Source organism: Lepidochelys olivacea, assembly GCF_965140295.1.
Source record: "Lepidochelys olivacea isolate rLepOli2 genome assembly, chromosome: 18".
NCBI lineage: Eukaryota > Metazoa > Chordata > Testudines > Cheloniidae > Lepidochelys > Lepidochelys olivacea.
The window spans coordinates 27,281,513-27,305,804 of NC_140428.1; the positions used below are offsets into that span (position 1 = coordinate 27,281,513).

The 24,292-nt window shown below is 43.8% G+C and overlaps 3 protein-coding genes across 7 annotated transcripts in view; 1 reads left to right on the forward strand and 2 right to left on the reverse strand.

The window, feature by feature from the left end:
* Positions 1 to 9,363, reverse strand: part of CEP104 (centrosomal protein 104) — a 41,650-nt gene extending 32,287 nt beyond the window's left edge. For 2 of the 4 annotated variants that reach the window (XM_084651874.1, XM_084651872.1), the window contains exons 1-4: positions 9,278 to 9,362; positions 2,764 to 2,890; positions 1,439 to 1,612; positions 234 to 372 (exon numbers count right to left, since the gene is read on the reverse strand). In XM_084651874.1, coding sequence (XP_084508000.1) covers positions 234 to 372; positions 1,439 to 1,612; positions 2,764 to 2,876 — 426 coding nt within the window. In that variant the 5' untranslated portion in view covers positions 2,877 to 2,890; positions 9,278 to 9,362. Of the gene's footprint in view, positions 1 to 233; positions 373 to 1,438; positions 1,613 to 2,758; positions 2,891 to 8,390; positions 8,767 to 9,277 lie in introns of those variants that run through there. The other 2 variants (XM_084651875.1, XM_084651873.1) reach the window with 2 other exon arrangements.
* Positions 9,364 to 9,451: 88 nt separating this feature from the next.
* On the forward strand, positions 9,452 to 15,886 carry DFFB (DNA fragmentation factor subunit beta). Of its 2 annotated transcripts, XM_084651882.1 has the most exons (8): positions 9,452 to 9,659; positions 10,184 to 10,310; positions 11,336 to 11,524; positions 11,965 to 12,015; positions 12,277 to 12,356; positions 12,566 to 12,736; positions 14,127 to 14,227; positions 14,802 to 15,886. In XM_084651882.1, the coding sequence occupies exons 1-8, from the start codon at positions 9,546 to 9,548 to the stop codon at positions 15,019 to 15,021; spliced, it is 1,053 nt and encodes a 350-aa protein (XP_084508008.1). In that variant the 5' UTR covers positions 9,452 to 9,545; the 3' UTR covers positions 15,022 to 15,886. The 2 variants fall into 2 exon arrangements, with proteins under 2 accessions (XP_084508008.1, XP_084508009.1); XM_084651883.1 differs by lacking the exon at positions 11,965 to 12,015 and having other exon boundaries at positions 9,455 to 9,659.
* A 329-nt stretch (positions 15,887 to 16,215) lies between these two features.
* Positions 16,216 to 23,075, reverse strand: LOC311532907 (UPF0688 protein C1orf174). Its single transcript, XM_084651884.1, has 4 exons — positions 22,941 to 23,075; positions 21,402 to 21,515; positions 19,038 to 19,547; positions 16,216 to 18,007 (listed from the first exon to the last, which is right to left on the reverse strand). The coding sequence occupies exons 1-4, from the start codon at positions 22,953 to 22,955 to the stop codon at positions 17,900 to 17,902; spliced, it is 747 nt and encodes a 248-aa protein (XP_084508010.1). The 5' UTR covers positions 22,956 to 23,075; the 3' UTR covers positions 16,216 to 17,899.
* Between the last annotated feature and the right edge of the window lie 1,217 nt (positions 23,076 to 24,292).

The window sequence follows — 24,292 nt, forward strand, 5'->3', positions numbered from 1 at the left end:
AGTATAGAAATCTTTAGAATCCTATATATTGAAGCTAATTGAAGCTAATAATTTGCACATTAAAGAAAAGAGACACCAGACTTTTAATTGACATTTTTCTGAGAATTACTCATTCACAACAACTTCCCACTGGCAATTTTAGTTTTATAAATCAAGGCAGCATTTTGCTATGGCCGTCTTGGACAACTGCAATATTGTCTAGACCATCAAGTCACCATTTTAATTAATCTTACCTGACTGTATAAGTTGTATCTATTGATGTAATTTTTATGGAAAGTGAGTTTTAGATACTGTCCTACTGCATCCACGTAGACTGACTTCAGCTCCCGTGCTTTGTACCCAGTCTTCTCATTGTCTGAGAGAGAGACATAACTGTAGAAAGAAAATTGATAAGGCAGATGGAATGTGTAAAAACGTGCAAATAAGTAAAATATATTTTGTTAATATAGAACATCCATTCAAATTAGTATTTTGATAAGATTTAAAATGGTATTGAGAACTGAAATAAAGAATGCCATTTCTCTTTTTAAAAAAGCACTCTACAGACTTAATTCAAAGTGCACTGAAATCAAAAGACGTTTTGACACTGAGTTCCAGGGGCTTTGGATCACTTCCTATATCAATTCAGTAGAATAAGCCCCACAGCGCTGAGCCTGCATTGAGAAAACATGTGAGTGAACCTTTGGGGTTCTACTCCGGCAGCCACACATATGGACACAATTGCAGCACTGGGGCCTATGTATTAAAAGAGCTGATGTGTTAAATATGCTCAACTATTAATAGAATACCAGAGAACAGGGATGCATAAAACCACCTGAAGTTATGGCAACCACCATCCCTTTAAAACTGCAATAAAAAGGACTTTTCTATCTGAAGATATTAAAATTGAAATCATGTACTTAGAGTATAAGGTCTTTGGGACATGGATCATATTTTTGTCATGTTTTTGTATGGCACCTAGCACAGTGAGGCTTACAACTGGGGCTTCTAAGTACTACCACAATACAAATAAATAACAACAACACAGGACTTAATACATACTGTTTTTTTATAGATTTTTCTTCTTTCAACAACTGTGCCTGCTCCACATGCATATTTAAAAAGATGACATGTCAGCTTGTATACTGAGAGATATTGGTCAATAAGTCTAGTTGGATGTCTATATCCATGTTTAATAAAAACCACAGAAAAGAATGCAGCTGTCATGTGTGTTCTGAAAGTCCAGGGAAAAATGTTGTCCTCAGTTGCACCCATACAATTCGAGTGACTTCAACTTTATTACCGTAGCATTCCACAGATGCAACTGGGGGACAGAATTTCCCTTCCCTATTTCCTTAACATCACATCAACATTTTACCAGTGACTAACATACCACTCCCTTCCCAAATCTTACCTTTCTGATTAAAGTGACACTATCATTTAGCACCTTTTGACTTACCCCAGTCTGCGAAACCTCTCTGACTGATATGGTGCAAAGTACTCAGGCAGATTTTCACTAATGTAGAACTCAATTTTGCTTGAAATCATATACTGGTGAGCGAGTAATTGCAGCTTTCGAACTCGACATCTCTCCACCATCTGAAGGACGATTTCTTGCGGATACTGGCAGAGTCTGAAAGTAAAGAAAATTTTCAATAGTCATCTTCTTAAAGAGTTATTGCCAACTTGAATCACACTTTGTCTAAAAATTGTTTCTCTCTTATTGCTACAAGTAGTCCCTAATATTCAGAGCCATGCTGGGAAGGATGGGGGGAGGAGGGACAGCTTGCCCAGGTCCCTTGTTCGAGAGGGCTCCTAAAACCAAGTGACATTGCTGCCTGGCATGCAGGGTCATAGTGCCACTCACAATAGAGGGTCAGCCAGACCAAACCTCAATGGCTTTGCAACTCCATGTAATAGGTTGGAAAGCCCAGACCAGAGAGCCAGAGCCAGGCCCAGCCCTGTGACACAGGAGCCAAGCTCCTGCTGTGGGCTGAGTGTAGTGTGGGCTCTCTCTCCAATTCCCCACCTTCCCTCAGTGGTAACTTTTTTAGCAGGGTGGGGGCCCTCAGTTTCAGATCTTGCCCAGGCACACCAAAATGTGCAGCCCTGCTAACATCACTACAGCAAGTTTTGGTGTGTGTGTGTTGTGGGGGCTCTTTTTTCAATTTACTTTGTTTATTTAACAGCAGTATGTATAGACAGGTCACCCTGCTGGATGTGTGGGCCTGTCACACAATAGAAGTGGAGAGAAAAGCATTAAAAAAAATAAGAGAAGGCAAGTGATTGTAAAACCACAAAAATTGGCAGGAGGACTTGGAGGCAGATGTAGTGCCCAAAATCACTTTTTTTTTTTCAAATTGACTTGTTTCTAGTTAATGGTATCCCTTTTAAGAACACTCTGGAGTTTTGGGGGATAAGAGCTGTGTGGGATGAAAGGTAACTAAAGAACTTGGTCCATAGTTCTTACAACCAGTGAGGTCCCTCACCCTGCAATCTGCTTTGGGCAGACAGAACCAGGGCGCTGACTTTGATGGGGTCTCACGTGGACACAGGAGTCTGCCTGGAGCAGTTCACAGGACTGGGGCTGGATTTTGTCAAACTCTTTGTGATCTTGAATGAGAGGCAATTATGCAAAATCATGATTTTCTATCTTAGATTTCTTATTTTTTGATGTAATCAGATACCCAGGGTAGAATTATTTCCCTGTGAATTACTTATATCTCATATTTTAGAGACACTTCAACGCATCCTTAATATAAATAACTCTTTCACTTACAGTACCTTGGTGATCTCCATCCATTGACCGTTGGTGCATGAACCATCAGTTCTTTTGCACTGAAGCCATCTTCATGTCCTGATGAACTGATAACTACAAATCCAATTTTGTGTGGCATTCTGCACAGTTGAGCTGATAAAACAATGACTTTTTAAAATTAAGTTAATTCATTTTATAAAAGCTACAACTAAATAAGTACAACCCACTCCAGCAGTCTCTCTACTCAGACAAAATGACTGTTGACTTTCATGGGAACTTTCTTGAATAAAAATACTAGCACATCAGATTCTTAATCTAAATCCTATCAAACCTCATTAATATTAAAGGTATTAGTTTTAGCATTGTTTAATAAAGCCAATAAAAACTTCCAAACTCAGAGGGAACTTTGTACTATTAGCCAAGATGGTTAGGAATGCAACCCTATGCTTTGGATGTCCCTAAACTCTGACTGCTAGAAGTTGGGACTGGACAACAAGGGATGGATCACTCAATAAATTGCCCTGTTCTGATCATTCCCTCCAAAGCATCTGGCAACGGTCACTGTCAGAAGACAGGACACTGGACTTGATGGACCATTCGTCTGACTCAGTGTGGCTGTTCTTATGTAATGAATGGAACTGGTAAGTGAGAAAAGTAGATTTACCAAAATACCTCTGATATCACAACACTCCACATAACTCAGTTGCTCATGGGGCAAAAGCACAAAAAAGTGCATGGATCTCTCTGATCAAAGAACAGCCTCCTGGTTAGTGATCTTATAAAACTGAACTCATTTCACAGTGAAAAGGATACAGAGCTAGCATGTAACACCTGCTTTCCTAGAATGTCTGTAAAACATATCCATCATTCCCGCACTTAGAGTGGTCTGCAAACAGGTTAATTGGCAACAAAATAACTAAGAAGTAATGTATTAAGTTATCTTTGAAAACTGAGCACATTGTAGTTTCACACAAAAAGTAGGCGGCAGGAAGGGATGATGAGCTCCCTTCTCCTGTAAAGTTCGTGAACTCTGTAAAAGAAATGCTCCCTCCTAGTAGAACACTTTCAGTTTTCATCAGCATCTGCCTCAAAATTCATCACCTTGTTTTAAACTCTCACAAACTGGTTTGTCACGAGTTGCACTCTGTTCTGAAAACTAACATAAATGGTCTATACCATCTGACAAAGTAAATAAAATGTATCATGATTAGATTAAAATGAGATACATGCAAAATCCTGGGAGTCCGTGAGCCTACCACAAAAAATTTTAAATAGAGTTCAACCTGACCACTGGCACTGGTGACTGGAGCAGGCTTTAACACCACAGAACACATTCTCTTGTGGGCTGCCCTGTATACCCATTACTGTGGTCCACTTTCACGTGTTAAAATGGTTCTCTTGGGAGGAAATTCAGTTTTGCTAAGCTTCTAGCCCACCTCATCATGCTTTGTGCACAGCAAACAGTGGCAAGTATTAACACAGCACATGCACTTTCCCATCTCTCACATTCTCTGAGCCTGCACTCCTCCAGCCCCCTCAACTCTCAGTGACCCTGGGACAGGGCACAGGGGTGCCATTTCAGATTTTGGTAAGTGGGGGGCAACTTTAACTGTGATTCCAAGGGCTACTTAGGCACCTGAAAACTTTAGGTTTTTTTTTGTTTTCTGCAGATAACTTCAAAATTAGGAGCACTGTATCTAATTCCTATATATATATATAAAACAGAGGATTTAATAAATATTACTCACTCAGCTCTAATACTGACATGTTCTCACATCTTGCGTCAAAATCACTTAAGGAACACTGGTTAGGTTTAAAATTTTAATGTATATCCTTTGTTACTAACTCTTGAATACAACAATTGAAACAACTGTAGAAATATCTAGATTACTTTCTATCACTTTTTTGCAGTTCATCGAGATTCGAGTAGATCATTTAATTTTGGAAACATCCTACTAGGGCAGGGCCCCCTGAGTTTATAATGCACCTGCCTAGGGCTCTAGAGGTATTATCTCATGATAAATAATAGACTAGAAACTAATCTTAAACAGGAGTGAAGCTGACACTTTCACAGTATTGCCAATCCCAAATGTTCAAAAATGATGAATCTGGCTCCCCAAAAATCATGAGATTGGCTTTAAAATCATGAGATTATGTCAAAATAACAGATTTGGGGTTCTTTTTATTTGCCTTCTGCTTTTTGAGATGTTAGGGTGCTTTGGGGTCACATTTTGACGCTTTCTCCACAGCCATGAGGACTAAAAACTTCTTTTTTCTTTAAGAACGAAGGCTAAAATAATCACATAGCCACTTGACTCCAGGAGCTGGAGCTTTAAGGAAAACAATCATCATAAGACGCATGACAAAAATAATAAGAGTTGGCAACACTGCTTACTTCTGTTTAAAAGCTAGTTACTTTTCAGAAGGCTCTTAAACACAACACTACAGCAATTGTGTTGCAGTTCTCACAGGAGAATATTTAAAACCAAACACCAAGAAAATTCTATATTTTAAAGTTGAGAAAAAAACAGACTTCTGAGGTATATCAGAGCAACTGCACGCAGGAAAGGAAAACAAACAGGCACAGGAGTTCTGGGCAGCTCTTCCTTTAGAAAGAAAGTTGGAGGGTCAAATCTTCTAGTCCTTAATCAAGTAAAACTTCTACTGCCAGAAGTGCCTCCACTCAGAGCTATAAACATCACAGTGAACATGTGAAAACGTGTGGTCAATAACTGTACAACCTCATATTTAAATATCTGAGCCATCTTATCCAGATTTACACATTTTATACGCATTGGCTCAGGGACTGGATTTTCTGGCATATTCTGAAGAGTGCCGAGCACACAGATGGTGCCCAGTGAATAATGCAAATCATGACAATCATTGACTTTATGGACTCTGTGGATGCAGTTTCTGTTCTTTGTTCTGGAATTGGCCTCAATACAGCTGAAACCCTAAGAATTTGAGGCATAAACACATCTGATACTTATATGACACTTTCTCGTTCCTTCTTTTTCTCAAATTCAGAACAAAAAATGACTGAACAAAATGGTTTTCAGTTAAAATGTAAAACTGCACAGCAGCCATTGCTCTACAACCCAGCATGGGGCAGAACCTGCCACCCCTTGGGAGTTAAGTCATCTCCTCTCATCTGACTCTCATTCTCCATCCTTCCTAACCTCTGCGCTGCTTTTCATGCTGTCAACCATGACATCCATCCTGGGACCATTTGCTGGAGTCTCAGAGAACTGGCCGCCATGGTTTTGCTCCCATCTATCAGAGTCCTCTTTTTTGCAGCATGCAGCAGAGAGAGAGGCTGGTCTGCTGGATAGGGAGCTAGCCCTGAGAGACCTGGGTTCTACTCCCCCCATGGACTTCCTGTCTGACCCCACCCCAGGCCAATGCTTTAAGGACAGAATTTCAAAGGTGTTTAGGCACCCAAAGATGCAGTTAGATACCTAGTGGGGTTTACAAAGCACCAAATCTTCTAAGTGCATTTGAAAAACCTCATTAGGTGCCTAAATACCTTTGAAAATCTGGCCTTTAGTCTCTGTGTGCCTCAGTGCTCCACCTGTACAATGGGGATAACAGCATTGCTCTACCTCACCGAGAGGCTGGGAGGAGAAATAGGTTAGACGTTGTGAGGCACAGCCTCAGATACTGTGGTGATGGGGCCACGTAAGACCATGGGTAGAGTGGGAACCTCTCTATACATGGCTAGCCCTGCCCTGGGTCTGACCCCTTCTTTCCACCTACACCCCCAAATCTCCCCCTTTTCTGCATGTAACCTTGGCTCAGTGCTTCGCTATATTTTTTCTAAATCCCCTGTTCTTTCTAACACAACCCCTCCCCAGGGACGTATTCCTCTTTTACAGGCTAAACTTCCATGTCTTTAATTTAATCACCAGCCAACTCCCTGAAAAAGCACAAGAGCAAATCCTCACAGACACACCCCTAGAACCCCGAGAAGGGGTATTCTATCTGCTACCCAAGATCCATAAACCTAGAAATCCTGGACACCCCATCATCTCAGGCATTGGCACCCTGACAGCAGGATTGTCTGGCTATGTAGACTCCCTCCTCAGGCCCTACGCTACCAGCACTCTTAGCTATCTTTGAGACACCACTGACTTCCTGAGGAAACTACAATCCATTGGTGATCTTCTTGAAAACACCATCCTAGCCACTATGGATGTAGAAGCCCTCTACACCAACACTCCACACAAAGATGGACTATAAGCCGTCAGGAACAGTATCCCTGATGATGTCATGACAAACCCAGTGGCTGAACTTTGTGACTTTTTCACATAACTATTTCACATTTGGGGACAACGTATACCTTCAAATCAGTGGCACTGCTATGGGTATCCGCATGGCCCCACAGCATGCCAACGTTTTTATGGCTGACTTAGAACCACGCTTCCTCAGCTCTCGTCCCCTAATGCCCCTATTCTGCGCTACATTCATCATCTGGACCCATGGGAAAGAAGTCCTTGAGGAATTCCACCATGATTTCAACAATTTCCATCCCACCATCAACCTCAGCCTGGACCAGTCCACACAAGAGAGCCACTTCCTGGACACTACAGTGCTAATAAGCAATGGTCACATAAACACCACCCTATACCGGAAACCTACTCACCGCTATACTTACCTACATGCCTCCACCTTTCATCCAGACCACACCACACGATCCATTGTCTACAGCCAAGCTCTACGATACAACCGCATTTGCTCCAACCCCTCAGCCAGAGACAAACACCTACAAGACCTCTATCAAGCAGTCTTACAAGTACAATACCCACCTGCTGAAGTGAAGACACAGATTGACAGAGCCAGAAGAGTATCCAGAAGTCACCTACTAAAGGACAGACCCAACAAAGAAAGTAACAGAACGCCACTAGCCGTCACCTTCAGCCCCCAACTAGAACCTCTCCAGTGCATCATCAAGGATCTACAACCTATCCTGAAGGATGACCCATCATTCTCACAGATCTTGGGAGACAGGCCAGTCCTTGCTTACAGACAGCCCCCCAACCTGAAGCAAATACTCACCAGCAACCATACAGCACACAACAAAACCACTAACCCAGGAACCTATCCTTGCAACAAAGCCTGCTGCCAACTGTGTCCACATAGCTATTCAGGGGACATCATCATAGGGCCTAATCACATCAGCCACACTATCAGAAGCTCGTTCACCTGCACATCTACCAATGTGATCTATGCCATCATGTGCCAGCAATGCCCCTCTGCCATGTACATTGGCCAAACCGGACAGTCCCTATGTAAAAGAATAAATGGACACAAATCAGACCTCAAGAATTATAACATTCAAAAACCAGTTGGAGAACACTTCAATCTCTTTGGTCACTCGATTACAGACCTAAAAAAAGTCACAATATTACAACAAAAAAACTTCAAAAACAGACTCCAACAAGAGACTGCTGACTTGGAATTAATTTGCAAACTGGACACCATTTACTTAGCCTTGAATAAAGACTGGGAGTGGATGGGTCATTACACAAAGTAAAACTATTTCCCCATGTTTATTTTCCCCCCTACTGTTCCTCACACTTTCTTGTCAACCGCTGGAAATGGCCCATCTTGATCATCACTACAAAAGGTCCCCCCCCGTAATAGCTCACCTTACCTGATCACTCTCCTTATAGTGTGTATGGTAACACCCCTTGTTTCATGTCCCTGTACGTATACATATCTTCTTACTATATGTTCCATTCTATGCATCCGATGAAGTGGGCTGTAGCCCACGGAAGCTTATGCTCTAATAAACTGGTTAGTCTCTAAGGTGCCACAAGTCCTCCTGTTCTTTTTCGGATACAGACTAACAGGGCTGCTACTCTGAAACCGGCCTCTGTTTGTAAACAAAATCCTGACTCCCTGCCCGAGGGGCACCTCTCCTTTGCACAGCCTCACACGAGCCCTGTGCTGTGGTGAAGAGCTCCACCTGGGAGCTTGCACTGAGACTCGGGGGGCCGCTCTCCCCTGCCCAACTGGCGCCCTTGACTGGGGGGCGGGGGGAGCTTGCTGAGACGCCTGCACAGAGGGCTGAACACAGAAACGGGAGCGGGGGTGCGGCTCATCCCCGGTGAAAGCCAGGCTCTGTCTCCAGGGCGGTCAAAGGGGAAGGGTCGCGGGGCCAGGCCCTAAGCGCTGGGGGGGGGAGGGGGGGTTGTAAAACTCGACAAAGACTCCGGCGGGGGCGGACAAATGCAGCGTGCGGCGGCGACTCCCGCCCAGCAACGCGAGGCCGGCAGGGAAGCGCCAGGGGCTCGCCCGGGGGCCCGGGCCCGAGCCCGGGGGTGCTGTGGGGAGGAGGGAGGAGACGGCCCTGCCCAGGCCGGCCGGGTCTGGGGTCCCCCTAGTCGCAGGCCTATGGGGGCGGGGCCGGGCAAGGACACCCGTTACCGCTCACCCCGGGCATGACAGGACCCCGAGCGGGGCATGACAGGACCCCGAGCGGGGCAACGACCCCCCCCTCCCCGGCAGTCCTCGCCCTCGCCCTCGCCCTCAACCTACTTCACTCCGGCGCCATCGCCAGGGCCACTGCTCCCATGGCAACCGGCCTAGTCCACGCCCCCTGCGCATGCGCAACATCCTGCCGCGCGGCCGGGCCACATCTGCGCATGCGCCAGGCGAGCTGGCGATGGGGCGGGGACAGACTGCTTCCCCGCCTCGGTAACTCTCACGGCGTCTGGAGCTGTGAGCATGCGCAAAGTGATCCGAGCGGCGCTGGGGCCCGGGAGCTGCTGATGCCAGAGGCTCGGGCCCCGCTCTCGGCTGGGCCATGGCCCCGCGGCCCAAGGCCTTCAAGATCCGCAGGCTGCGCGGCCCCCAGAAGTACGGGGTGGCGGGGCGCAGCCTGCCGGAGCTGCTGCGCAAGGCGGGCAAGCGGCTGCAGGTGCGAGCCCCGGCGAGCCCGGCTGCGGGCAGCCCCAGGGCTCGGCCTGGCTCCGCGCCGTCGCTCCCCTGGGGCGGGCCCAAGGCGCTGTCAGGACGGCCCCCCCCGCCCCGCGCGTCGCGGGGTGTTGGTGGGTGCCCCAGAGCTAGGGCACCTGAGCGCCCCCGACAGGCAGGCGCGTCCGAGCGTGGGGGGTGAGGGGCGCGTCGCCCTCAGAGCAGGGGGGGCCTGTCTTCCCGGATACCCCCCCCACCCCCACCCCGCTTTTCGGGAGCGGACGATCATGGGGCCCCGGCACCTTCACCCCGCCCCAGAGTCCAGGGAGGGCAGCCCTGGAGCAGAGCCCGGCTCTGGAGCCGCAGAGGCACCTCTCGGCGCTGGAGGAATCTGTATTTTTGCGCCGTCGCTGATGTTACACTGTTTATTTTAAGGCATTTCACTTGTAAAGGTTTCTGTGGGTCCATTTGCAGAGAACCTTCATTAAAGTGCAACTGTGTGCGCGCGTGTGTTCTTTTTGTGAACAGCTTCCTTTTCCCGACTGCCGGCTCTGTTTGTATGAGGATGGGACAGAACTGACTGAAGGTTACTTCCACGGCGTTCCAGATAATACAGACCTTGTACTGCTAGCCCCAGGGGAGACCTGGCAGGGTTGTAAGTGGGAAAAAATTTAATCCGTTTATCTTGCAGCTTAAACAGTTTCACATTTCGAAACCCCAAAAGGGAAGGAGTCGGAACTTGGGATTTTATCTCCATCTTCGCAACTGTTGCTCAAGGTGACCTTGTAAAGGCCTCCTTGTGCCTCAGTTTACCAATCTGCAAAAGGGAGTATGATACCATACTAAAATTTCATTACAACATTCTACTGTGCATTTACTAGTCTGAACTACTAAAGCCAATCTACAGTGGTCATCTTAAAAATACATGTGGATGCGTTATCATTGGGTTTTTGTTCACGCCCTTATTTTAAAAATGTGTGCAATGGGCTGCCCACTTTTTCGTGATGTGTTACTATATTACTAAGAAAAAAGAAAAGGAGTACTACTGGCACCTTCGAGACTAACACATTTATTTGAGCATAAGCTTTTGTGAGCTACAGCTCAAGCAAGCTTATGCTCAGATAAATGTTAGTCTCGAAGGTGCCAGTAGTACTCCTTTTCTTTTTGCGAAGACAGACTAACACGGCGGCTACTCTGAAACCTTTATTACTAAGGTAAAAGTAAAAAGTAAACGGGAAGAAATTTCCCTCATTTTTCAGAGTTGGTTACTTGGGTGGAGAAAAGCCTGGTAGGTTTTTGAACAGGCACAGAATAAAAGTAAAGATGCCTTTACTCGCTCTGAGTGGAATCTTACTCCCCAAGTAGTCATGTTGAAGTCAATGGGGTTACTCTGAGCAAGGTGCTGTTCATCATGAATAAGGTGAGGGGAAGTTGGCCTGAAGGGAAACCCTTTGCTCCCACATTTCTGATGAAACACTAGAAAGTCAATACCGCGGGTTTGGATTTACTTTTAATTAAGATATAAATGTTGGCAAGTAGCATATTACTCTTTTAAAATGTTTTTTATTCCGTCCCAGAGAAACTTTTTATGGAACACACCAAACCCCAGCTGAAAGCACAGTTCAGACTACATAAGTTTTCCTAGCACTAGTTTGCTTTTTTCTTCATTTAAAACTACAGTTGTCAGTGACATAGATCACTTCCTAAATACATTTTACGCACAAAAAGATGACATTGTTGAGGCTGCACAAAAGCTGCTATCAGATGAGCAGGCTCCCAAGAGACAGAAGCTTCTAGTGGATCTCATATCAAACCTAAGTGAAAACATTTTGGCGGAAAGCAGAGAGGAAGACAGAAAGTGGTTTGAAGGTAAGTTCTGTATCAGTATAGCAGTTAAATCTCTCAGCAGAATGATAGATGAGATAGTTTAAAACAATTTCCATCTTTAATTTCTTAGATTTGATCACAACACATGGTCTAGGCCTTCAACTCCTCTATGCTTTATCAAATCTAATTCTAAAATGACCCAAGTGAAGAGGATCCTGCCATTTGTCTAGGAACATTGTACAGTTCAGTAGATCTGTCAGATATTCCTCTTACTTGCCTCCCATTTCTTTTACATATACAGTCTCTGGGCAACTCTTTAGTATTTAGATGTTTTTGATGTATATTCCTCTTTGTTTAGATATCTATTCCCTTTAGATGTCACTCAGTTAAGCTATATCTATTTGGCTCTTTTAATATCTCCTTTTAAACCCATCCACCTTGTACCCTAATCATTGTGATGTTCCTTTCTAAATACCCTTCAGTTTGTCATCTTTCTGATACAGAAGCGCCTGGAACTAAACATCGTATGCCAGGTATGGGCCATCAAGGAGTATCGTTAAGAGCAATGATTGGTATATGATTTATTAAGGGCAAACAATGTACTGAGCCCTATGTAAAGCCAAAATAGTAAGGCATTCTTGGTGTCCAGAGTGCTTACACTATGAACAGGGAAGCAAAGCAAATAAACAATCATACTCACTTCATTTCATAAAGAAAAGGAGCTAGAGATCCAGCCAAGTAAAACAACAGCTTGAGATTTTTTATACAAGTCATAAAATATTTATTTCTTTTAGGTATGGAGTCTCGCTTTAAGAATAAATCAAGTTATATGAGGTACAGTTGTGAAAGCAGAATACGAAGTTATATGAAAGAGGTAAAAATTGCTGTTTTGAATGTAGCTTGGTTTCAAGCTGTTATTAAAAATAAATCTTTACATTAGACCTGAACAGCTGAATTTTTTCCATAAACAGCCATGGAACTATAAGTTTTACATTTAAATCTATTGGATTTATTAAGTAGATTCAGGGTGCAGTAGGCACTGTCTGAGCTAGGAATGACATAGTGCTTTTTATTTTCTTAAAGGTTAGCAGTTATACTTCAGCTGTTCATCCAGCAGCACAAGCAGAATATAAAAGAATAACTGACTTTATGTTGGATAAACTGAAGTCTGTTAAATATAATGGCTGTTACTTTGACAGAAGAGAGGAGGCGGCGGTCCGCCTCTGCACTACTGAGGGATGGTTCTCCTGTCAAGTAAGAAACTATTTCAAAGACAAATAAGTGTGTGTAATGTATATTTTATGTGCTGTGCTTATGAAAATAAATTGTAATGGGAGTTATGCATTTAAAGGCAGAATAAGCCTCTGGGCACTGCAAACTATTAAACTGAAGAGAAATAATTTACCTACCTACAGTGACTGAAGGACGCTGCCAGCATAATTTGTTCTCAGATAAAATTCTTTGGTGTTTTTACTAAATTTAAAAAAGACTTAAGACCAACAAGTGTTTTGTTTTGTTTTTTGGAGTGATATTTTAAACATTGCAGCACTGAGAGTGAAACTGACTAATTACTTTGAGCATCCAACTTTTGAGAAGCAAAGTGTGGCATATTACCTCTTATTAATCAAGGGTGTGGGTAACATAACTAACTGATTTACAACATTAAGTTGACAGTGTCCCTTTGCTGATTGTCATACTGCTGAACAAATTCAAGCCTTACTAGGGGAGGCAGGGCTTTCCAGGATTCTGTATTTTATTTAAGTAAAATGTCTGATTTAGGCTGATATTTCCATTAGGCTTTCAGCAGGACATGGTGCCAATGGTTGTGTAAACAATCACCCAGCTTTAAAAGAGGACTTGTTTCTTGCCCTTTATAAGCTAAAAATTGGATTTCACATCTGCTCTCCTGAACCACTGATCCCCAAATTGTTGTAAAACAGCAGCGGTATCAGGGGCTTCAGTACAAGCTTTCCAATCATTGTTAAAAGTTCCACCATGCTAAGAGCTGCCCTCCATTCACCTCTTACATAGGCACACATTTCACAGTCATTTCTTAGCCAGAGTTCTCTGCTGCAGCAAGTGCTGGCATGCTGTACAGCAGTGGTGGGCAACCTGCAACCCATCAGGGTAATCCGCTGGTGGGCTGCAAGACAGTGTTTACATTGACCGTCCTTAGGCACGGCCACCCATGGCTCCCAGTGGCACGGTCACGGTTCCACAGTGGCGTGGGCTGCAGGGACATGCTGCCTGCCGCTTCCCACAGCTCCTATTGGCCGGGAACGGCAAACTGTGGTCACTGGGAGCTGCGGGCAGCTGTGCCTAAGGACAGTCAATGTAAACACGGTCTTGCAGCCCACCAGCAGATTACCCTGATGGGCTGCAGGTTGCCCACCACTGCTCTACAGTGATGGAATTTGAGGAAAGAGATAACTACTTAGATACCTAATTAAATACAAGCATACGTTAGCTTACTGATATTGATTGCTTATTTGTGCAGGGAAGAACTATTAAAATTTTATCCTATGTTTCCAAAGGCAGGCTTTGTCAGTGGATGGCCTTGATTCTTCCCATATCTTTTCCTATGCAACAAGTTGAATACATTTTGCTGGGTGGATACTATCCCTCTGCCTTTATCTTTTTACAGGGTCCTTTTGACAGGGATTACTGCCTGTGTAAACATTCCATCAATCCCTACAGTAACAGGGAGAGCAGAATCCTCTTCAGTACGTGGAATCTCGATCATATGTACGTATAAAACATTAAACCAAACATACCTGTTACACACCGTCCACCTTCAGCATTAAACAAGATACCAACCCAGCTTGTTTTCATCTTATGGGGAAGTCTGATGGTTGGTCTGCTCATTTTATCCTAAATCCACTGAGATGGAAGGTACTCAGATATTGCAGAAATGGGTGGCAAGATAGAAATCTACAATACATACTACATTCTAGTACATTCATTGTTAGCTGCTCTTCCCTTACCCCTAACTTCTCTGTGTATTAAAAACATCCCCCACTAGGCTCCTCAGGTGACTAGTCTTTCATTTCTGCCCCTGCCCAAAGCTGTTTCAGGTGTTATGTAATTAGAAATTACATAGGATTCTAGGGTCCACATTACTCATGCTAAGCTCCTTTCTTTAGAATTTAAAAAAAACTACCATCACCACCACACACATCCTAATATCAATGCAGAAAAATCTTACACATGACTGAAAGGTTAGCTCCCATCCTTCCTTTAGGGAATACATACATGGTTTGTTAAAAGGAAGTTTGTTACGGTCAATAATGGAAAATGCTTCCCTCATTTTATATTGCAGAATAGAGAAGAAACGTACTATTGTACCAACACTGGCAGAAGCTGTCAAAGAACAAGATGGAAGGGAAGTAGCCTGGGAATACTTCTATCAGTTGCTATTTACTCTGGAAAATTTAAAACTAGTGCATATTGCTTGCCATAAGAAAGCCAGCCATAATCTCACCTGTGACAAAACTAAAATATACAGAAAAAGAAAGCGAATGCAGAAGGTCTCAAAGTGACTTCCCTGAAGATGGCTTTTTGCTGTGGTTTTCTAAACTATATGAAAGGACACCATTTATAATAGTTCTGAAATTCTTAGTGAAAGATCATCATAGATTGATCTCTTCTTGCTAAATTTCCTAATATGTGTGGCTGCAATCAAACCTCATTCAAACATTTGTCATTCCACCTTTCATACAGTTGGTTTCTGAGGCCCCAGCTCATTTTCTGTGAGGTAGTTAAGTTGTTCTACAGAGCTTACAGCTGGGCAAACAATCTGTGTGCCTTAGATTTACCAAAGGCTACCACACAGTTAGTGGCAGAGTTACTCCCAGTTCTGTGTCCCTGTGATCTCTGCTCTAATCTACTAATGACTCCCATTTTTAACCTATTATTTTACATACATATTTTCTAAAGAAACTTATCAGTGGTGCTAGATTCTTTTTTTTTCTTGGTTCATATTCCTGTTTTGTTTTTTTTAAAAAAACATCTTCCAACTTCCTTGGCTGCTTGACATTTCTTACAGTGTTGTGCAGTACTGCATATGAAGGATATTATAGGAAAAGGCATTGTATGTTCAATATCTTTGATAATTGTCTGTTCATCAGCTGTGCTCCCCTATACCTCTTAATTATGTAGTAAAACGTGAATGATTTTTTTTAAAAAAGGCCCTCTGGAATCAACTGAATTCTCAGGAACTATGTTAATGTAAAACTTCAATGTATTTTTATATATTTGTTTAATAAAGATCTTTCAGGCATCTTACCTCATACATAAGTATAAAGGAGAGATAAGGTGTGTACAAGCAACTAGTGCAAAATCAAATGAACTAAGACCCACTTCTGATAGAGTGAAGTATAAATTGGTCAGGCTAGAATAATGTCTTCTGGCACAGAGTTGTGTTTTTACATTTGGTGAAACACTAGTCACAACATGCCTGTCTGTTTTTTCCATGTACTTGCGTCTCTCTCTTTTCCACCACAAACACTACTCCAAGTAGCATTAGGTTATTAGTAAAAAAGTACCATCTTATTGTTCAAAGTGGGGAAGTTTTACTATATAAAGTGAGTAACAAACTCAGAAAATAAGCATTCAGCATTGCTGCTATACAATGAGCGGGTGCATTTTTAAAACAGGGCTATGGCAGACCCAATAGTTACCTGTCCCTGTTAATTTTTAAACATATACTTCTTTATACAATCAAAACAATTGAATAGTAATCTGTAACTGTTTTAATACCAGTAAATAAGAAATCTACACATTCACTCCAGGATATTTTTGGAGATGTAACAACAAAATGAAGATCCTGTTCTTGCCCTGCTGACAAATCTAATGTGGTCTATACAGTATGTTCCCTAAATAATTTAATATCACCCTTCAAGATGCTATTCAAAATAAATGTTATTCCGCCTGAATAGACACTTACAAGGTACAGGGGTTTACAAATAAATCCCCAAAAGCCTGAAAGACAAAAGCTATAGGGATTACAGCAAGATTTAGTTAAAAATCGTAACTACACTATTTAAAAAAAGTTGAATGCCTCTGTATTAGAAAAGAGGAAAAGCACTAAGACATTGCTGACAGTAATATCATATCAGAAGTGAAAATAAGTGAATGAACATATCATATACAATTCATTCAGCTTTTATGTGGATGCTTAATAGGCAATAGCTGTAGAAATGAATATATATGTAAGCCATCTGCTGAGATGTTTCCTACTTTTCTAGAAGTATAGAGAGCAAGTACTTAAATGTTTCAAAAATAAAGATCTAGAAGCTTATTGCCTAATAACCACTGCCAGTGAAGTGTTACCACTGTTAGATGAACTAACAATTTTCATGAAGTCATTTGAAGCTGCTCATTTTCCAAAACCACTACAACCTGGGAAAATCAGGCAGACCAACCTTATTCTGTACTTCCAACACCCATTCATCTAGTAATAAATGGTTGAAGAAAGCTCAGAGATTAGTTTTTATTCCTTCTTGAGCATCAACAGATTTACTGAGCTCCCATAAATAAGAGCTGTGTAAACCAACTGAAGAAAAACAGTAAGGGTACATAGGTATAAATGAGGGCAATATTTATCCTGCAGTATCTTTACTGCTGGTAATATATGTGAAAGAAAGAAAACCCAGCTTATACCTCAGATGGTAGGTGGAGTTCATTGAACAGAGAGTAAAGCTCTCATACTTGTTTGTAAAATAAGCACATCTGGTCATCTAGAGACAAAACAGAACCCACACTGACATTTGTACAGGGCCATTTTTTCCAACAGAACCACAATTTAAAGGTTTGTAAGTTGAATTGATTAGTTTCAGAAGTAAACAAATGGTATAACACTAAACATAAGAAATACAGGATGGACTCCCTCTTAGGTATTGGGTACCAGCAGCTTACTTACTAGGCACCTATGAAGGACACAAACATGTGTTAGTCACATTTTGCTTTTAAGGTTTTTCTTCTTTTTAAGAAGATCACTGTTAGCCCCACGGCGACCTATCTGTGTTGTACGTGCTCAAATTTACATAATGCTCGTTAGCTGTTCCTCTTCGCACCAAAGAGATAAAGTAAAATTGCTTAGTTTATTAAAGCAACAAGTCCTTTAATGCTGTTAAATTGGTAAATCAGTAGCTGTGGCTTCTAAATCCTACAGACTTCATACTTCCACATTCACTAGTAAAGGCACTCACTCTCTTCCACACCCAGCTTCGGGGTTTTGTCTAGGATTCCTAGAGAAACTGTCTGTTTCTCTAGGAAAGGCACTTGTACAAAGATGTCATGCCAGTGAAATGTGATGGGTAGGGCAGCTAATTATAATAGGATCACTAATTATTTTAACAGACTTATAGAAAGAGACAATTTAACAACTATAAAAGTTACGTTTTTTGCATTCTGTGCTTAAAGTGCATCGTTGTCGTCGTCATCGTCTTCCTTTGCAATGAAGTGCAGCTTTCTAAATTCCCGCCTGCTCATTGTGGTGCACGTGACTGCAGCTGCTGGGAGGTCCTTTAAGAAAGAGAATTTATTAACAAAAGCCAGCTGCTGTAGCAACTAAACAGCCCTCCCATACAGACATTTCACATTACTTTATACAGGTTCCTCAACTGGTATATGCTAGACATTAACATATACTCTACTGCAGCTGACTGTGTTCACATACATCTTAAGCAAAAGCAGTCTGAGGTGAGCCTGCTCAAACTGCTCATTTTTTGCTCTTAACATCTGCCTTAATGTGTGGTTCTTGCTTTCTTTTTTTAATACTTGGGGGGAAAAAATTGGGCTAAGTGCTCTACAAACAAATCCGCACATTACCCCTGTATGATGGTTAAGTATTATTCCTCATTAAACAGCTGGGGAAAAAGATTATGTCTTGTCCAAAATTACAATGTGTCAGTGGTGGATCTGGGAATAGAACTCAAAATCCTGTCCCATACTCAATCCATTAGTTCAGCTGGTGGAAAATTTCTGTTCTGTGGGAAAATTCTCAAAAATCCTGATTCAGAAACATTCTTTTGCTTAGGTAAAAATGTTTAGTTTTGGTTGTCATATTAGAATATGAAAGATGGTCTTATATTTAATATTATTAAAATATAGTAAGTCAAAAATTTGACACTATTGAAATGAAACATTTTACCTTACCAAAACAAAATGATAAAAGCTGAAAAAAACATTTAGACATTTTCCTTTCAAAATCAAAAGTTCCTGCAAAATGTTTCAATTTAGATTAAACCCTCCCCTTAAAAAACAAAACAAAACATCAAAATGTTCAGTTGAAAGATTATCAGCCGGCTGTACCCAATAGCTCAGGATGCTTTGAGCAGGGGTTGGACTAGATGACTTCCTGAGGTCCCTTCCAACGCTGATATTCTATGATTCTATGTTTGTCTAACAGATTGTCAATATTGGTCAAATTTGCTTGAAGTTTTGGCACCACTCTAACATTCTTTGGACATATAGACTAGAAGCTAAAAAGGAGTTCATAGGAGCAAAATTAAAACAAACAAAAAAAAACACTTCAGAGTTTTATTCTTCTTACCTGCATGAACTCAATGTTTCCAAAGAATCGATCCACTGGCATTGGCTGGTTACTGTCCTCATCTAAGAAAGCACTATTATCCAATTGAATTGGTTTCTTCTGGAGATCCACGGTCTCCAGCCCAGACTCATCTGAAAACGCAGTTCCACAGCTGCTCTCCTCTTCCACATTTGGGATATGGTTTTGCAGAAAAGTTTCACCTTCCTCTTTCTTTGGTGGGCAGCTCTTTCCCTTCAGTGCAGATGGTTTTATGGAAATATCATCATCATTCCCCTCTCTCTCTTCATTAATCTTTGGTGCACTTTTGATTTTACTCTGTAAAGGTTTCATATTGGGGTCAACTGAGTCTCCCAAGAGTTGAGTCTCATCAGATGTTTCCGTTGGTTCTTTCAGACAGCGAACACTTCCATTTCCAGATACAAGTTCTTGTAACTGCAGTTTCACTAGGCTGTTTTTTTCACATTTTAGCCTCTTTGAAGGGCGTCTGTCAGTTGCTTTGTGTGAAGAAGCCTATCACAAAGAAAGAAGATCTAAGGTCTAGTTCAAATAAACTTCACTAGACAACATTAGTGGCAGGCTGGATATGGAGCTTAACAGCTTAATGAAGTGAACACTGGGTGTTCTTTAAGGGGCTGCCGTTTGATCTAAAGCTATATGCTTAAGTAAAGTTGATTTTATGATAAACAGTGGGTTTAAAATTTGACGCAATTACATTTCACAAAATTACAAACAATCAATCACCATTTGGAATCCTCTTCCCATAGAAAGCACAGAACTAACGTAGCATGTGGATGATCACCCATCATATTTTTCACAATATTCTTCTTGATAATTACCATAACAGAACAAACAACTTTATACACCTTATTTTATGAGATAGCTATATAGGAATTCACAAGACAGTACATACACACATGGTTTACCACAGTGCACTTTATGCTGTGAACAACAAATCCAGAAAACTGACTCCACAATGTATAAACTTGTTCCCTTGATTGTGTTTTTTTGCATAGCCATATAATCAAAATAACATAAATATAGTGAATCTGAAACGTTTTCTTTAACCAATTCTCAAGCTAAATCGATCACACTGGTGGCTCATTTTGTAGCTGTTTATAATTAGATGCAAAAAACCCTTCGTTGCTGTGTTTAAACAGATTTTAAACCTCAGAAGAGCTGTGGTTCCCACAGCAGCCATAAGTAGGCCACATTGCACATATATTAAAGGTAAAACCCTAGACAGAAAGTAAGGGATAATGATTGCTGGGGAGGACACATTATTTCTTAGTAATTAGTGACTTGCTGAAGAAATGGAGTCATTAACCTCACCAGCCATTGACTGACCAGAAAATGCCTTAACTATTCATTATTGCCATTATCAACCATGAAACTGTACGTTTAAGGAAAAATAAATTACCACTTTATAAACTCAAGATAAAACTACATATTACTATAGAGTACTTTTTTTTTTTTTTAAACAGAACAGGTTAACTGCCAGTACAGTAGTCAACAGGAAGACAGGATTTCACTTCCAGTGTGTTCCTCTATAGTATGCTGTTGTTCCTTAGAACCATTTAATGAACCTTAGAACCAAGGTTTTATGATACAAAACTGGACAATTCAACCTCCGTATAGACATAATATGCAAAAAAACCTTGTTTTTAGAGTGAAAAGGAAAAGGTGCCAGTGCATTTATTTGCATGTACGCACCACTGGTTGCATGTTTAGAAAACATGCCACTGCCACCCTGATATTCTGAAGTAACAACCTGAGGAATCAGAATTAGTTATATATGATCTGGCGTACCTCAAATTACTGACACATCCATATTAACATGCAAAATGAATGTTCCATATGTTAATATATTAAATGTTCATCGCTATGTTTCTTTATATAGCTAATACAAGGCATGTATGTTATGCATGTTTATTTCCATCTCCCTTGCTCTCTGGATAATCATGTGTAAATTAACTAAAGTTTAGCTGTAGCCGTGTCAGTCCCAGGATGCTGGGGAGACAAGGTGGTTGAGGTAATATCTTTTATAGGACCAATTTCTATTGAATGGTCCCTTAGCATTTAGCTGTGACACTCTAGGGTACCTTTCCCAGACCTGAAGAAGAGCTCTGTGTGGCTCAAAAGCTAGTCCCTCTCACTAACAGAAGTTGGTCCAATAAAAGATATTATTACAGAGACAAAGTGGGTGAAGTAACTGAAAACATTTTGTACAACATATAATTTTCATGGCCTTACTAAAAGTCAAAACATCCCCTATATCATACTCCAAAATGAACAGCTCAGTGCAAAATGAAGTTACTTAACGTTCTTAAAACATTTCAGAAAGTGAAAGTCACAGGTTTTTCCTACCAGACACACTGTTTTTGTGGATTTGCAAAGATCAACCTCTTGATGAGATGAAGACTGGGTTGCTGCGTTGTTTCCAGCCTTCTGGCGTTCTGAAGATGGCACTCCATCTGCAAGCTAAACCAGATGCAATTTTACAGTGCAGAAGGGATGTGGGGGTTTTGTTAAATCTTTAGCAGTAGAAGCACCCATTTGAGCAACAAGGACTCTCCGAAAGTATCACGGTGTGCACCCAAACGATCTGACACAGATCCCACAGGAACGCAGGGCAGACCGCTGAGGCAGAATCCTCTCTCCATTTAGGTAAGGCGGGAGGTTCGCCTCCTTATCACGTGGGAGAAGTCCGCACCCGAACTTGGAAGTGGTTAGGGTTAGCAAGAGAGATCGGGACAGGAACAAGATGGCTTTAACCTCTGTCCAGCACCCCCCCACAGCTGCTCCCACCAGGGCAGGGTGTGGGGGCGCCGGTGGGAGGGGGGGGGCAAAGGGCGCACGGGGGGGCGCCGGTGGGAGGGGGGGGGCGCAAAGGGCGCACGGGGGGGCGCCGGTGGGAGGGGCAAAGGGCGCACGGGGGGGCGCCGGTGGGAGGGGGGGGCAAAGGGCGCACGGGGGGGGCGCCGGTGGGAGGGGGGGGCAAAGGGCGCACGGGGGGGGCGCCGGTTGGGGGGGGGGCAAAGGGCGCACGGGGGGGCGCCGGTTGGGGGGGGGGCAAAGGGCGCACGGGGGGGGCGCCGGTTGGGGGGGGGGGCAAAGGGCGCACGGGGGGGGCGCCGGTTGGGGGGGGGGGCAAAGGGCGCACGGGGGGGGCGCCGGTTGGGGGGGGGGGCAAAGGGCGCACGGGGGGGGGCGCCGGTTGGAGGGGGGGGGCAAAGGGCGCACGGGGGGGGCGCCGGTTGGGGGGGGGGGCAAAGGGCGCACGGGGGGGCGCCGGTTGGGGGGGGGTAAAGGGCGCACGGGGGGCGCCGGTTGGGGGGGGGTAAAGGGCGCACGGGGGGCGCCGGTTGGGGGGGGGGGTAAAGGGCGCCGGTTGGGGGGGGGGTAAAGGGCGCCGGTTGGGGGGGGGGTAAAGGGCGCCGGTTGGGGGGGGGTAAAGGGCGCCGGTTGGGGGGGGGTAAAGGGCGCGCGGGGGGGCGCCGGTTGGGGGGGGTAAAGGGCGCACGGGGGGGCGCCGGTTGGGGGGGGGTAAAGGGCGCACGGGGGGGCGCCGGTTGGGGGCAGTCTGGGGGGGTAAAGGGCGCACGGGGGGGCGCTGGTTGGGGCAGTCGGGGGGTAAAGGGCGCACGGGGGGGCGCTGGTTGGGGGGGTAAAGGGCGCACGGGGGGCGGTGGTTGGGGGCAGTCGGGGGGGTAAAGGGCGCACGGGGGGGCGCTGGTTGGGGCAGTCGGGGGGGGTAAAGGGCGCACGGGGGGGGCTGTTGGAGGGTAAAGGGGGGTGGAGAGAGGAGGGGCGCTCGGGGGGGGGCGCTTTGACCGTGTAGCCCCCCCACCCCAGGGGAGCGTGACTGGCCCGGCCAGAGCCGCTCCGGGCTCGGGCTCTCCTCACCTTTCGGGTCCTCATAAGACGCCCAGGAGGGGGCGGCTCTGGCCGGGCGCCGCCAGCTCCCCCAGCTGCCTCCCCCGCCCCAGCCGGCGCCGCGCCGCTTCCGGGACGAGCTCGTACGTCGCCCGCCGCCGTGCCTACGACACTACGCCACGCACGCGGCGGCCGCCATCTTTGTGATGGGGGGGAAAGGCGGGGGAAGACAGACAGAGAACAGGCGCCATCTTTGTGAAGGGCGCAGCCGCCTTCCCCTCCCCTCCCCCCGCCGTGGTTGTGAAGAAAAGCTTGAAAATGTGACCCTTAAAAAAGCTCAAAGTCCAGAAAGCAAAAAGAAACCCCACATTTATTGTTTTAGAAAAAGTCATGATTTTAAACTAATCTCATGATTTCCGGGGCCGCACTCATGATGTTTGAATGGCTGATATTGTAATATTATAGCTAATGTTTCCGATCTCTGGGATGAGGGCAATAGGGGTGTATGTGAGGGAAAGTCACTTCATTTACAATGAGATCCTTTTCAGCTTCGTCTTGCTCTGACTTTTGCTTTCTCAGAAAAATGGCACACCTGCAGAGCCATGGCTCTCAAATGTCCCTCATCACGAGGGAACATCACTCATTTTAGTGTTAAAGTTACTTATACCCCTCTCCGCCATTGTGACAGACTTTTATTATGGACAATTATTTTACATCAGAAATAAAGAGTCTGGAAACTGTTGCTATCAAAAGACTGATTACACAACACGATGGAATCCTGCCGGGTTTGAAATTGCCTGAATTAATAATTTTGGTGTGTTCCCGATTTTGGGTCTGTGTCATGTTTGTTCCACATTTGGGCCTTGGCATGGAGAGTTTGGAGGAGATGGAGGAAGGAACATGTGCATCTTGAATTCATTCCTTCACTGTTCTCTCCTTTAACTTCCCGTACATTTATGATCTTTTCTGTAATGGTTGTTTTTGTCAAAAAACATTGTGGGAATCACACATAATCCCCTTTCTGAAAGGAGGGAGAACAAAGGAGACCCATTCCCCTCACCAAAACTTTGCAAACAAACAAAAAAGTTGTATTTTGGGAGATAATTCAGGGCATAAAAAGAGTTTTAAAGTGGATATAATAGTAAAGGGGCAAAATTCTCCTCTGCATGCTGGGTCTCTAGTGCACATTTTGAATGTGGAATAGCAATTGATGCTAATTATGGGTAGAACATTCACTGGAGGCTGGCTGTGCAGCTGGGAGTAGAGAATTTTGCCCACAGACAGGACTATGTTAAAATCACCTTTTTATAAAAATGAAGAATTTTGCTTCAAGTTGCTCCCCAATGGGCTGACGTTTGGAAAAACACAATTTTTGCCTTATC